Here is a 12,589-nt window from a genome sequence, read left to right on the forward strand (position 1 = left end):
CACTAAAAAGTCAACAACTGGGAGACAAGAAACACTGAAATCACTGCTTTTTTTCAAAGGTAAGAAATATGATCATATTGTGGTTACCACTACATAATTCCTTTTAATAATCTGCATACAGCCAGCAGGTGTAGAGAATGTGAGGTAACAATTGTTCAAATATTTTCAATGAAGTAATTGGTTTTCTTCCCCCATTCAGGCTGCCCTGTGCTCATGACAATGTGAGTCAAGAATCAATCAGACATGGACTAAAAGGGGTTTTCCAAAGTTGTAAGTGAAAAGAAAAACAACGTTCTTGTCGTTTTTTTTTTGTTTTTTTTTTAATTTAATAAAAAAAAAAAGCAATCATAAAATATTTCAAAAAATCAGCTTGTTTATCAATGAACAGATGTAAGAATGTGAAAACTACTTAGTGGACAAAAAGGGCAAAACTAACACCAATACAAACCATAAGTCTTGTGCAACTGCCCCACATCCAACAAACACAAGTGCAGGCAGAGACCAACAACACAAGATTCCCTTTCACAACAAATTGATGAGAATGCATTTAATCTGTTTTTGTGATTACACAGTTAAATAGACTCCTAATGTGAATTAGACAGAGGCATCAGGTCAAGTAGGTCATTTTTTCCGTCGATGCTGAGTCTTTATTCCTTCCACTTCTTTCTCCATCAGATGGTACTCCACAGTTGTTTCTGTTAACTACATGGAAAGATTAAACATTAGTTACTAGTTGTTTGGTAGTTGTAGATATCTCATTTAACATGCACCTCTGAACTGTGTGTATGAGGTGTTGACTAAAAGCTTTAATAAATGAGCCAAACAACATGAGACTTGCATTTACAACCATGTCACAATTAGCTATGGTAACAGAAGGTGAGATTACTTAGTTGCCTGTTGTTTTAATAAACAAGCGTATGCAAAATTTCTTTATCCGACTTAAATTGTCTATAAAAAGCAAAAACTTTCCTGCCACAATGCTAAATGATGCATGGTACATCTGAGAATGTAAGTGCATAACAGTTGCTGTTAGATTACCATGTCCAAGAGAATTTCAATCTTTAGCTTAAGAAGGTTGTTCTCCTCCTCCAGCTGGACGTTCCTTTTCTTAAGTCGCGTCAATTCCCTGCCAGAAGTATTACCACTTGATTCTGTACAAAACAACAACACAGGCAATAAATAAGGTATTATTTTACAGAGACCAGAGGCACTTTGCACTTTAACTGTGGATTTACTCACTGAAGTGGTGTTGATTCGTTTCTTCAAATGTTTTACCTGTTATCCACTGTCCTTCTTCAAATCTCCAGCTCTGGCCTCCAATGTTCATCAGGGGAGGTCCATACTCAAGACCCAGCTCAACTTCCCTTGTTGAACGATCCAACTAGAAAAGAGAAGATTTGAACGACCGGACTGTACTCATGAAGTCGTAACACTTTATCACTATCATGACTTTAACAGTACCGTACAAAAAAAGAACAGCTAGTTTTTTGTTTGTTTGTTTTTAACTCACCGTGTGAAGGCTGGACAGAGATGCAGATTTGCGAGGTGGGGTCTTCTTCGGACTGAATGTGTTTCCGAAGAGTGGCATCTTAAGCGATCTTCTCAGGTCCTGCATAAAAATAATGGTAGACCAACAGTAGCACGTATGATTTCTGAACTGAAGCAACTGTCAGCCACAATTTTTGTAATGCACTGGAACCAACGCTACATCGTTAAGCTAAGGCTACGTGGCTAACACTCGCTAGCTCGCATACCTTGCATGCAAACGAAACTGCAGAATGCCCCACGGGTTGGTTAGTAGTTGTTATGAGTCTGACAAAAATAAAACATGAGTATTTACCTCCATAAAGACTACTTATTCATGTTCTTAATGAGCTGGTTGACTCTTTCTCTCCAAACAAAACCCTGTTTTCTACTGCGCAGATGCGAATCATCCATGTAAGTGTGACAAAGCCTCCAGTTTGAAGTACAACACATATTCAATATAGAACTGCTGAATATTTTCGCGAGCCTGGTAATTTTCGGACGTTTTATACATAGAGTAGAATAAAAATATCAGTTCTTGGTTAGTTTAAATACAATTAAATAGTGCGCAAAAGGAAAGAAATCGCATAACACCCCTTTTCCACGAGAAAATGGACCAATCCATGAAAAGCGAGCCTATTACCATGGTGATGGCTTCGTTCGGGCTTTTTGGTCTTTATTGTATTTGCACATAAGTTGTATCAATGAAGCGAATAATCAATGAAAATGCTTTTCAGACACAAAAAAAAGTTTTTTTTAATTTTTGAGAACTAGACCAACCAATTACATTTTATTCAACTGCTTTCTGGTCTAATGGCTTAATTCTGATTAGTCAGCGAGGGATTGCAAGCAGCCCCAGTGGCCTAATGGATAAGGCACTGGCCTCCTAAGCCAGGGATTGTGGGTTCGAGTCCCATCTGGGGTGGTCTCTTTTTCACCCATCACTGAATAACCGTTTCTGTGTCGGTTTAACTAATGATTTGTTCTGAAGTAGAGGTAATCACTGCAAACGTAAGCGTGCGCACTGCAATATCGCCGTCGCGCAAGTAGCCATGATACAGACAGTTGCCTGCCCCAATACATAAACGGCGAGGGATAGCAAGGAAATATCAGCTGATATGGAGACGCACACCATCAAACTCTTCTTATTGCTGACATACTCGGCTGCTTCAGTGCCAACTTACCGTGAGTAGCACAGCGGCGTCCCTGAATGAGTAGGAGAGTGATTTTGAATCTTATTCGACGAGTGTCTGACGAGGGATGATTAAATATAGACTAACTCACGGGAAACAGAGTTTTTTTTTAAATGATTGTTTGTGTTTTACGATGAAATGTGGTACACGTTTCAATCACCCAATACATTCCACATTATTTATGCCAATGACAACTTTATTTTTTTTATTTCCTGTTATATTTACTGATCTTTAGATGGAGAAACCTTAAATGTGCCATTTTACATGTAATCAATATCACAGGATTGTGTTTGTCCCTTTACATATATTCTAAAAAGGTGTGAGTCATTGTCTGTCTAAAAATGTTAAAATTAAAAATGTTTTTCTTTCTTTTTGAATGGATGCTGTCTTTACAGTTCATCCTACGGGTGACCTTATTTTATATAATGTGTGTTATTCAACTTCAACCATGTAACCCCATCTGTCTCCTTACAATGGTAGAGCTTCAAGGGGCCACAGTTTTTTGGGACACTGCCCAGAAAAGTGTGATCCTGAAGGAGGGGGTGATGGAGACAGAAGGGGGAGCCTTCGGCTACTTCAATGACACTCTGCTCCTCACTGGATGGGGCATCTTGGAGATCAGTGCAGGTCACGGAGCCGAGCAAGAAGATGAGACCACCTTTTTCCTGGCCGGGTATCTGGAAGGTTACCTCACTGCAGGGTGAGAGTCAAAAAAATTACTCAAGCTTGTAAATCAATCATGTCACCATTATTCTAAACCTGTTTTAAATCAGATTCACAAGAGCACAGAAAAACCCCTACAATCTTAACCTTGCTTTTTAAACTGTTAAATGTTTCGTGTATTTGAATATTTGCTGATGTGAAATGTAAAGAAAGGCAGTTTTGCCCTAAACCTTTAGCCCTTAATTGATTGCAATTTATAACAGTGGTAGTTTTAAGTAAATATTTTGATTCTTTCTCTGCAGACAAATGTTCCAACACTACCACAACATGTATCCTCAACTTATTAAAGATGAAAAGGTGCTAAATCCCCTGAAAAGATTCTTAAGGTATGATCCCACAAACCTCACCTGATTAATGGGCTTCTATTGGATGTTACGACAACTTAATGGATGTATTTGTTTAGATGCTTGATATTTGTGTTTAAATGTGTAATTGGCAGAAGTTAGTCTCATGTTATGAGATTTGATGACTAATTATGGCCACTTTCATCAGTTTTCTTCAAATTCGCCAAAAAAAGTCTTGCAAGCAGCGATGATTGCATGGTGAAAAAGATGCTTAATGAAAGCATGTACCAGATCAGAAAAAAGAAACCAAATACATGTTCTTCAGCTCCTCAAATCCCTGACTTTGACCTCTGAATGATCCACAGCAAACAAGACCAGTGGGCCAGAGAGGAGGTGAAACTGAGGAGAGCCAGCGACCCCTTGTGGAAGCATCTGGGACTGATCCTGGCCCAGCTTGATGGGCTCCATGCTGGGGCCACACAGTGGGCCAAAAGCAAACATAAAGAGGTGTGTTGGTGTGAGTTTGAGAGTTGGTGAGACAGTTGTCACTACATGTATCATATCATTCATCCTTGACACTTGCTCCCTCCAGCCTCTATCAGTATTTGCACTTCAGTTTCTGAATGGTGTCGGCGACCTCCTGGATCTAGTCCCAGCTTTGACACCTCGGTCCAACTCCTCGACAGGCGGCGGGGCTTTCAGGATGCCAGGAATGGGCCACTGCACTGCTCTCATTAAGGTTAGGCCAAGCTCATTTGGCTCAAGCTGTGAAACAGCACTTGGGAGGTCCCAAAGCAGGCCTAATTACTTTTATTGTGGGTCCTTGTGCATGGGGGTTTCCTCTTTTTAGGGATGTCAATAAAGAGCTTTAGAGGCCATTAGATGAGTTTTCTGTCCACCAACACCCTTTCAGAAAACTAAGACAGAGTGCAAATGGAAGAGGGGCCACAGAGAGGCCTTGAATTATTTGTTGTGTTCAATGCTTTAATGCTAGCATGGTATCAATCTTACATCGCAATACTATTTTTGTGTTTATGTTGTGTTTAAAAATTATCGTCCAATTTAAGTAAATGTCAAGGAGACACGGATTAATGGTTCCTGTTTATTTATGTACACAATTGAAATTCTACCATTAGTTAAGCAACTCTTTAGACTGACCAACTTAAATACTCATGTAGTGGAGCACCTAGCATGTGTAGCAACTAGCACACATTAAAATGTTATCTTAGTGCTAGGTTCACCTTGTTTACCCTCCTAAAAAAAAAAAAGATAGTCAATATAATTATTAATGGAATTATTTGATTATGTTAACTACCCTGTTGGGCTAAAAGGAGGGAAATACTGTAACTAGCACGGTTGCTAACTGACAATGATAATGCTAAAACTGGTGCTTTACATTTAAGCTAAGTCAGTGTATTCAAAACAAAAATGAACAAGATTCAATTCTAGAAATTTCTGTATGATGCACTTATGCTAGCACCCCTGTTTGGTTGAACTGATGTTAAAATGTGCGCTAAACCTAGTGGCAACAAGTTTGGCTTAAAAGCTGTTTCTTTAGTGTAGCGCGTAATATCTCATCATCTTGTCTGGCATAAACGCACGCCAACATTTGCTTACTGGAGCTTAACAGTGGGGCATTCATTTCTTTAAGTAATAAGAGTTACACTTATTGTGGCGATTACAAATATGAATGTAACTACAACATTTCAATTTTGTTTTTTGTTTAACTTGCATATCTGGTAAAATATTGAATCGCAGCTCCACTTTCTCTCTTCTTGTGTTCAAGGTGCTGCCTGGCTTTGAGAACCTGCTGTTTGGGCACTCGAGCTGGTACACATACGCAGCCACCATGCGCATCTATAAACACTGGGACTTCAAGTTGTCTGATACACGCTCTGCCAGTGGAAAGATGTCGTTCAGCAGCTACCCTGGTACACACAAACACACTCACATGGTAAAAGTACAAGAACTGAGCTTTGAATTGTTGTGTGCCAACCAACAGCACAGACTTCTTTCAAATCCAAGCCCTGAGCTGAGGTGAACAGCTTGTCGTTAATCCACACGGTTTCATTTTCATCTTGGAAAATATAAACATGACATTGAGGACTTAACCTAAATCCTTAAATGAACGTCCTCTACTGAAAGTAATTCTTCTGTTGAGTACAAAGCTTTTTAAGCTCAGCTAAAAGATCCGCAGCAGTGTTTCTTCATCCAAAACACAACCATAATGTAATGCAGCCCCTGCCTTTAAAGTCTGTAGGCCCAGTAATTTTATGAGAACAATGTGCAGAGTGGTTTAGACTATAAAAATCCTCTCACAGTGTCTGTTGCTATAAGAACACAAGTGTTTCAAAACGGGCTATTTTTAGCCGGCCAAAGATATCACCTCTGAATAATGAAGAAGGGAAGAACAGTCTTGCCACTGTAGATGATGTGTGACCCCTACTTCCTTTTTTAAGCTGTTTTGGCATTGGACATAAAGCAGGTCAGGGTTAACAGGACAGAAAGAGACGAAGTATAAATACTTAATGTGAGATGTAGCACTTATGATACAATTCCACTGCCTACTAGTCTTCTATTATTGATACAAACAGGAGTATATTCATTTTTAAAAGAAGCATAGGACATGTTAGTAGTTTTAAGATTAGTGATATGGTTGTCTAATTAACAGACAGTACATTAAAAAAAAGCATAAGCAGCTTTTGCTTTCTGTGTTTTCTCTTTTCTTGCCTCTTGTACATATGTTGACCCTAACAGTAAGGGCCTGTGTCCACAAACAGCATTATGTGCTGGTAGAGCTCTTCTCTTTGGCACTCACAGTTGTCTTTCAGTCCGTTTTACAATGCTTTGTGCTTTATATAGCCATAATTGTTTTCCTCAATGACATTTTCCAAAGAAAACATAAACAATATCATTTTCATGTCATCTGAAGCAGCTGTCCACCTGGAAATGGTAACGTTGAAAATGTGTGGTTAGTTTCTTCCCAATAAAACCTCCTCCATTGTTGGTGACACGGTTGATATTTAATTTTAATTGAAATGGTGATAGTGAAATGACATTGACTGGTGCAGTTTTCCATCAGTTAAGTCATTTTTAGATGAACTACAAAGCTGGAAGCTAAGAGTGGTGTGAATGAAAGCAACAAGAAACTTCCAGGGTGCATCTAGTCTGTAAAAAGCTGTTAGTGGACACAGGCCATAAAAGTAGTGTGAAAGCAGCAATGGTTGCATTGAAATTCTTGTCTGTAATATTTAATGCACTTTGCTCATGCCTTTATTGTAGAAATAAATTAACAATTGTAGCCAGTGATCTGTAGCATTACACAGCTATGCCCAACAATCTCAACTGTCTCAAATATCAAGTAATGTAATCTCCACTACTGCCACAGATGAAGATATGACCACTGATCCCCCTTATCTTCCTCCAGGCTTCCTCATGTCTCTGGATGACTTCTATCTTCTTGGGAGTGGCTTGCTGATGACTCAGACCTCCATTGATGTCTTCAACGTCTCTCTGTTCTCACAGTTCAGCCCTCACAGCCTGCTGGCCTGGCAGAGGGTCCGTCTGGCCAACAGCTTGGCACGCAGCGGAGAGGAGTGGGCACAGATCTTCTCCAAATACAATTCAGGTGGAAACTTTTCAGATAAATATAGAATTAGTCCTTCTGTCTTCCTCATATATTAAAAAAGCAAGCGTTTATGTCTTATTTTTAATGAAAAATGTGTCTTACCAGACTCTGAGCCATATTCACCTGACAAGTCCAGAAAGATTCACAATCTATTAAACACACAAGATATTACAAGACAAAATTAACATCTTAATTGCTTGTAAATAGTAAAAAGAAATAGCAGTTCAACTGCATGATGTTGCAAGAGGGTAAAGTCGGAGGATTCATCCTCTAGCAGAAACAGATGTCCTATGGCTGGCAGACAGTGTCAGACATCCATCTGGCTCTCCAAAAATCCCAATGACTAATTAATGACATATATTTTTGTAATCAAGAATGAATTACTTTTAAAGCTTGACTTAACCTCTCATACCTTTAAGGCTGGGGATATTTTTTAATCACTAGACTATACACTACATTAGATAGGAGCTGGCTGCCAAAGTGTAACAGTTAAGATGACAGAAAGACATTTAATAAAGATTTTACTTGTTATCATGTCATAAAACTATCTTGCTAAACTTGTACTGCATGTTTTTGAACAGAAATTAGTGACAGGGCAGAGACTTACAAAGTGGAAAAGAGAAAATGAGACATGGAGGAAGGCACAAAAAGTCTGAAACACATTTCCATAGAGATTTAGCAGACTCCCAAACACACCGTCCTCATCATTACACAACAATCGCATGCATATATTGAGCACCTGCTTTGATCTTTTACGTCATGTTGCTATGGGAAGGCAGAGGAGAACAGGACAGAGTGTTCTGGAGACTGACCGCCCTCTCAATACCCAGCAGCCTTTGCTCCTCAAACTCCTCCATCCTGTCAAAGTGTTGTGGTGGCCTATAGAAACTTTACTCAGAAGCCTTTACTTTACATTAGCCTGTGATTTGATTTTGTTGAATAGAGGTAGATTGTGGAGCCAGATATTAACTTATTGTCTTCCAGCAATTTCACATCCTCCAGGCACACGCAAGACGCTGCATTTAGTTTTCTTTGTGCCAGCAATACACTGTAAGCATTGCAACAAGAATGACTATAATTCAACTTCAATTTGTTTACTTTTTTACACCTGGAAGCAATATTTTGTGATAGATAATGTGCAACAAACATCACTTTAGTTTTATCAAAGTTTTGCTTTGACTTCCAGATTGGATGTAGTTGTTATTCAGCATATGGGTTGAAACTTTTGTATTAAGGACACGTACAGTTGGGTATCTCCTGCATTTAAGGGTGTCATGTACTTGCACAGTTTACAGTATATTGTATACAACCAAATGAAGTCTCAGATGCATGTTGCCATCGGGTATTCTTAACTGCATAGCTTTACAGTCACGAGATAGCACAGTGGGCCCCATTTTCAAAGCAAACTCTGCACAGTTGTCATAACTTTAGTAGGAGTTTTGATAATAACTTCAAGTATGTGTTACACTTTAAAAAGTAGCAAAAAGTAAACACAAAGGACAGCATTTTTATATATTTATAACATTTTCCAAGCTGGTTTCCTGTCTAATTGCCTGAAATCTAAACTTGGTGTGCCCACCTTTCTTTAAATAGAAAAAAGCTTTTCTTTTATTTTGCTTTCCCTCCTTTCTATCTCTTGCATATAATGATGTTGCTGGCTCTTGTGGCTGTGGTCAGATGAGATTTTGCATCAAGTGGGGTGAGAGGGGCCTTCGAGAGGGACCCCACATTTTTCCAGAAAACAGGAAAACTGGAGGGGAAATATGTAAACAAAACTACATTTTTATCTCAGGGCCCCTTACTTCACTGGGACCCTGAATCATCAGTCCTACTTCACTATGGTAACAGATATTGATGCTTAAATCTGTATTATCAAAACCCATACTGCCAATAAAATTTTGGACAATCTTGTTTTTTATTTTCATGCCAGCTGGATGCCAGCTTGTCTTGCAAGGCATCAAATCAGTGCAGGCTGTATTACTAGTACTACAAAAGGGGGATTCGTTAACAGAACTCAGTAGCATCAAATAACTGGAAGTGAAGCTCTGCACTACAATCTTTGTTCAAAAGTTTTTGTTTTCATCTTAATTTTTCTCTTCTGTGGCTGTGATTTTGTGATCTCAAACAAGTAAACAAAAGATAAATATCTTTTAAAATTCACTATTAAAGTGAGCTTAAGTCTCTTAAATATGTATTCAATTCAAGTTTCTATCTTGCTGTCCACATATACTGAAGTGGCCTTAGGAAATGACACCTCACACAAACTATCATGACATGTATAAAGGCACTTTGAGTGATCAGAAGAAGATTAGAGGAAAGCGTGATACAAATAAAGCCATTTTAGTCTTTTTTAAATGTAAAATCACAATTAAATGTGATTTACTGTGTCTGCATTTTAGGGACGTATAATAGCCAGTACATGGTGGTGGACCTGAGCAGGTTTTCTCCCAGTCACAGCATCAGAAATGGAGCTCTGACAGTGGTGGAGCAGATACCTGGGAAGGTAGTGCACTCAGATCAGACTCAAGCTCTACGCAGAGGTAATTTTTTAAAAAAGCACCTCTTTTTGTATTATTGGTTCTCCATTTCCATACAGTTTGGCTATTTGAGATGTTAATGCTACACGTCTCACCATTTGGCAGGTTACTGGCCGTCCTACAATATACCGTTTCATGCTGATATCTACAACCTGAGTGGGTATGGGGTGATGTGGAAGCGATATGGAGAAGACTTCTCATACGACCTCTGTCCACGAGCCAAGATCCTCCGCAGGGACCAGGCCAAAGTGTTTGATCTGAACTCCCTCAAACACATCATGAGATACAACAGTAGGTCCAGCCTGGGATCTCTTTTGTGTTTCTTATATTGTGAGGATAACAAAAGGAGGCAAAAAAACGTAAGGATTTTTTTTAAAGCACAAAGCAGCGAGTCTGAAAGTCAGACTGTTTTTTTTTTTTCAGATTACAGGAGAGACCCCTACTCCAAGGGCCATCCATGTAAAACCATCTGTTGCCGTAACGACCTGAGACCAAGAAGACCACGACCAGGGGGGTGCTATGACACCAAGGTAAAATTTCATAAGCATATTGATGAGGAAGTTATGTTTAATATGTTAACTTTACACCACAAAATACTTTCCGTTCCTTAGAACTTAAAATGATGTTAAAATTGAAATGAGATTCATTATCTCTTGACCAATTTTCTCTGAGGTATTTTGACACCTTAAGCAACAAATGCTGAAAACTTTCAGGCTGACACAGTTATGGTTGTAGATTTTTTTTTGTTTCAGCTCACTTTTTCCAGTAATAGTAACATGATCATTTTGCGTACCATGAGATCTGTCATTCTGTAATGGATAAACATTGAGAGCCAGAAACACACCTGTGCAACCTTTTGGCTTTTCTGGTTCTCTGAATTAACTTGTGAAAACCAGAGACAATCAGTAAATCAGGTAAGACAGGGAGCTTATTTTGATAAGTGATAGAGTTACATTTCTAAAGGCAAGTAGCTATATCTCTTGGGATCCATTGACTCGTGTTTCTACACAGTACAACACTGACAGTTTTCCATATCGGGCAAACACTTGTTCTGACTCAGTTAACCATGTTAGCATGCAAAGAGTTGCTTGTCAGTACTGAACGCATAAGACTGGTCAGGCAAATCAGATTGTGGGAATTTAAGCATTTGTTCATAATCTGTGTGCATCAAGACAAGAAATAAGTTTTTTATGTTGTACTGACTTTACAACTAGCTCCAACTGAGACCTTCTTAGAGCTGCTACACTGGGGGTGATGTTCCAGAAACGTTTTGTACTCAGAAAATACAAACTGTGGGAAAACCACAGTAAATTGTCAAACTGAATATGATCCCTTGTTTTAAAATGTTAAGGGACCCAGACTGAGTTGCACTCAAGCATTATATCTATGTTCAAAACCACTGAACCTCATGAATGTCTTTATTGATGTGCACAGTCTCAATTCAAAAGGCTAAATTGAGTTTCTCTATTTTCTTCCTGTTACTCACCTCCTCCTCCATGACATCTTTAACTAGTTTGTCTCATGATGCAGGTGACTGACTACCAGATGGCTGTCCAGCTGGTTGCTGAGGCAATAAATGGCCCGACGACACAGGGGGGCCTGCGTCCGTTCTCATGGAAATCCTTCAACCTTTCGAGTCACCAGGGTCTCCCACATACTTACAACTTTCCCTTCGTCACCATGAGGCCCACGCTGCATCAGCCCTGAGAGCACAGGGACAGAGAACACCACCCACCCCGAGTGAAAATGTAATGCTTTCTAGTTCCAGTCAAGTTTACAGACATGATGTAAGTCCAGTCTTGTCATATTTAGTCCACAAAATTTTTGAGATTATGTATTTTAAGTTTATTGATGGTAGTACCATAAAGAATGTCTCCCTTTTTGCTAATATTTACTTATTTGTTCTAAAAAGTACTATGCACTGAATTTTTAATCATTTACTTCATTTTAAAACCAGCATTTGACTTGTCAGATAATCCTTCCAACAACTTCCAACAGTTGCTGCATTTTGGTAGCCTAACTTTACTTATGTGATTATAGATGATATCTAAGATGTGTTGTCAAACTGTGTGGAAATCTACAGATCAGATGTTTTGATTTTATACAACAGATAAATGCAATACAGTACTGTGAAATGTTTACTCAGGTTTACACAGAGATGGAACTATCACTATATTGTGGATTTTAAGGACAATAAATCCTGTATGTTGTAAAATGTGATTTTTTTTTTGTCTTCTGTAAATCCAATTTAAAAACTACCCAATTTAAAAAAGGCCCAGATTTTTACATCAGTAAAGTGAAGCTAGGCAACCAAATTTCTTACACTCCTACACTAGACAGTTTTCTTTCAAAATAAAATGTTGAAGTTAAGGCTTCTTAAGGGCAGAAAGAAATATAGCATCTAAAGTATTGAGAACATATAAGAACTTTACTTCTCAAATATTTTCTAAAAATAATTCAAACATGTAAATTGATGATTATTCTTCACAATCATTTTAGCCCTCTTGAGACATCACACTAAATTATAGTCATTGATAGCAGATGAATATAGCAACTGTAATAAGGCCCATGTGATCTGCAACAGAAAACTTTATTATTAATCTTTTAATAAGCATCTTCAAATCTTTCGTTTACATCTATTAAGTCTGGCCCTCAATTTCATGCAAATGAAGTCAGAGGTAAAAGCTTTTACTTTGAAAG

The 12,589-nt window shown here is 38.5% G+C and overlaps 2 protein-coding genes and 1 non-coding gene across 4 annotated transcripts; 2 read left to right on the plus strand and 1 right to left on the minus strand.

Annotated features, from left to right (window-relative positions):
* Positions 1-334: 334 nt before the first annotated feature.
* cby1 (chibby 1, beta catenin antagonist) lies at positions 335-1,952 on the minus strand. 2 transcript variants are annotated; one of them, XM_074663474.1, is made up of 5 exons: positions 1,841-1,952; positions 1,511-1,609; positions 1,276-1,381; positions 1,039-1,151; positions 335-702 (listed from the first exon to the last, which is right to left on the minus strand). In XM_074663474.1, the coding sequence occupies exons 1-5, from the start codon at positions 1,844-1,846 to the stop codon at positions 622-624; spliced, it is 405 nt and encodes a 134-aa protein (XP_074519575.1). In that variant the 5' UTR covers positions 1,847-1,952; the 3' UTR covers positions 335-621. The 2 variants fall into 2 exon arrangements, with proteins under 2 accessions (XP_074519575.1, XP_074519576.1); XM_074663475.1 differs by having other exon boundaries at positions 336-702; positions 1,755-1,940.
* A 424-nt stretch (positions 1,953-2,376) lies between these two features.
* On the plus strand, positions 2,377-2,449 carry trnar-ccu (transfer RNA arginine (anticodon CCU)). Its single transcript has one exon. It is a non-coding gene; the product is annotated as a tRNA-Arg (tRNA).
* A 114-nt stretch (positions 2,450-2,563) lies between these two features.
* plbd1b (phospholipase B domain containing 1b) lies at positions 2,564-12,041 on the plus strand. The gene is made up of 11 exons (XM_074663686.1): positions 2,564-2,709; positions 3,198-3,417; positions 3,683-3,766; positions 4,090-4,231; positions 4,317-4,463; positions 5,511-5,655; positions 7,152-7,352; positions 9,752-9,892; positions 9,995-10,180; positions 10,313-10,419; positions 11,420-12,041. Exons 1-11 carry the CDS (start codon positions 2,643-2,645, stop codon positions 11,594-11,596), a joined length of 1,617 nt encoding a protein of 538 aa, XP_074519787.1. The 5' UTR covers positions 2,564-2,642; the 3' UTR covers positions 11,597-12,041.
* The last annotated feature ends 548 nt before the right edge of the window (positions 12,042-12,589 follow it).

This window comes from Halichoeres trimaculatus, unplaced genomic scaffold (genome assembly GCF_033239565.1).
Source record: "Halichoeres trimaculatus isolate MK-OKI-2021-1 unplaced genomic scaffold, fHalTri1.1 fHalTri1_scaffold_23, whole genome shotgun sequence".
Taxonomy (NCBI): Eukaryota; Metazoa; Chordata; class Actinopteri; order Labriformes; family Labridae; genus Halichoeres; species Halichoeres trimaculatus.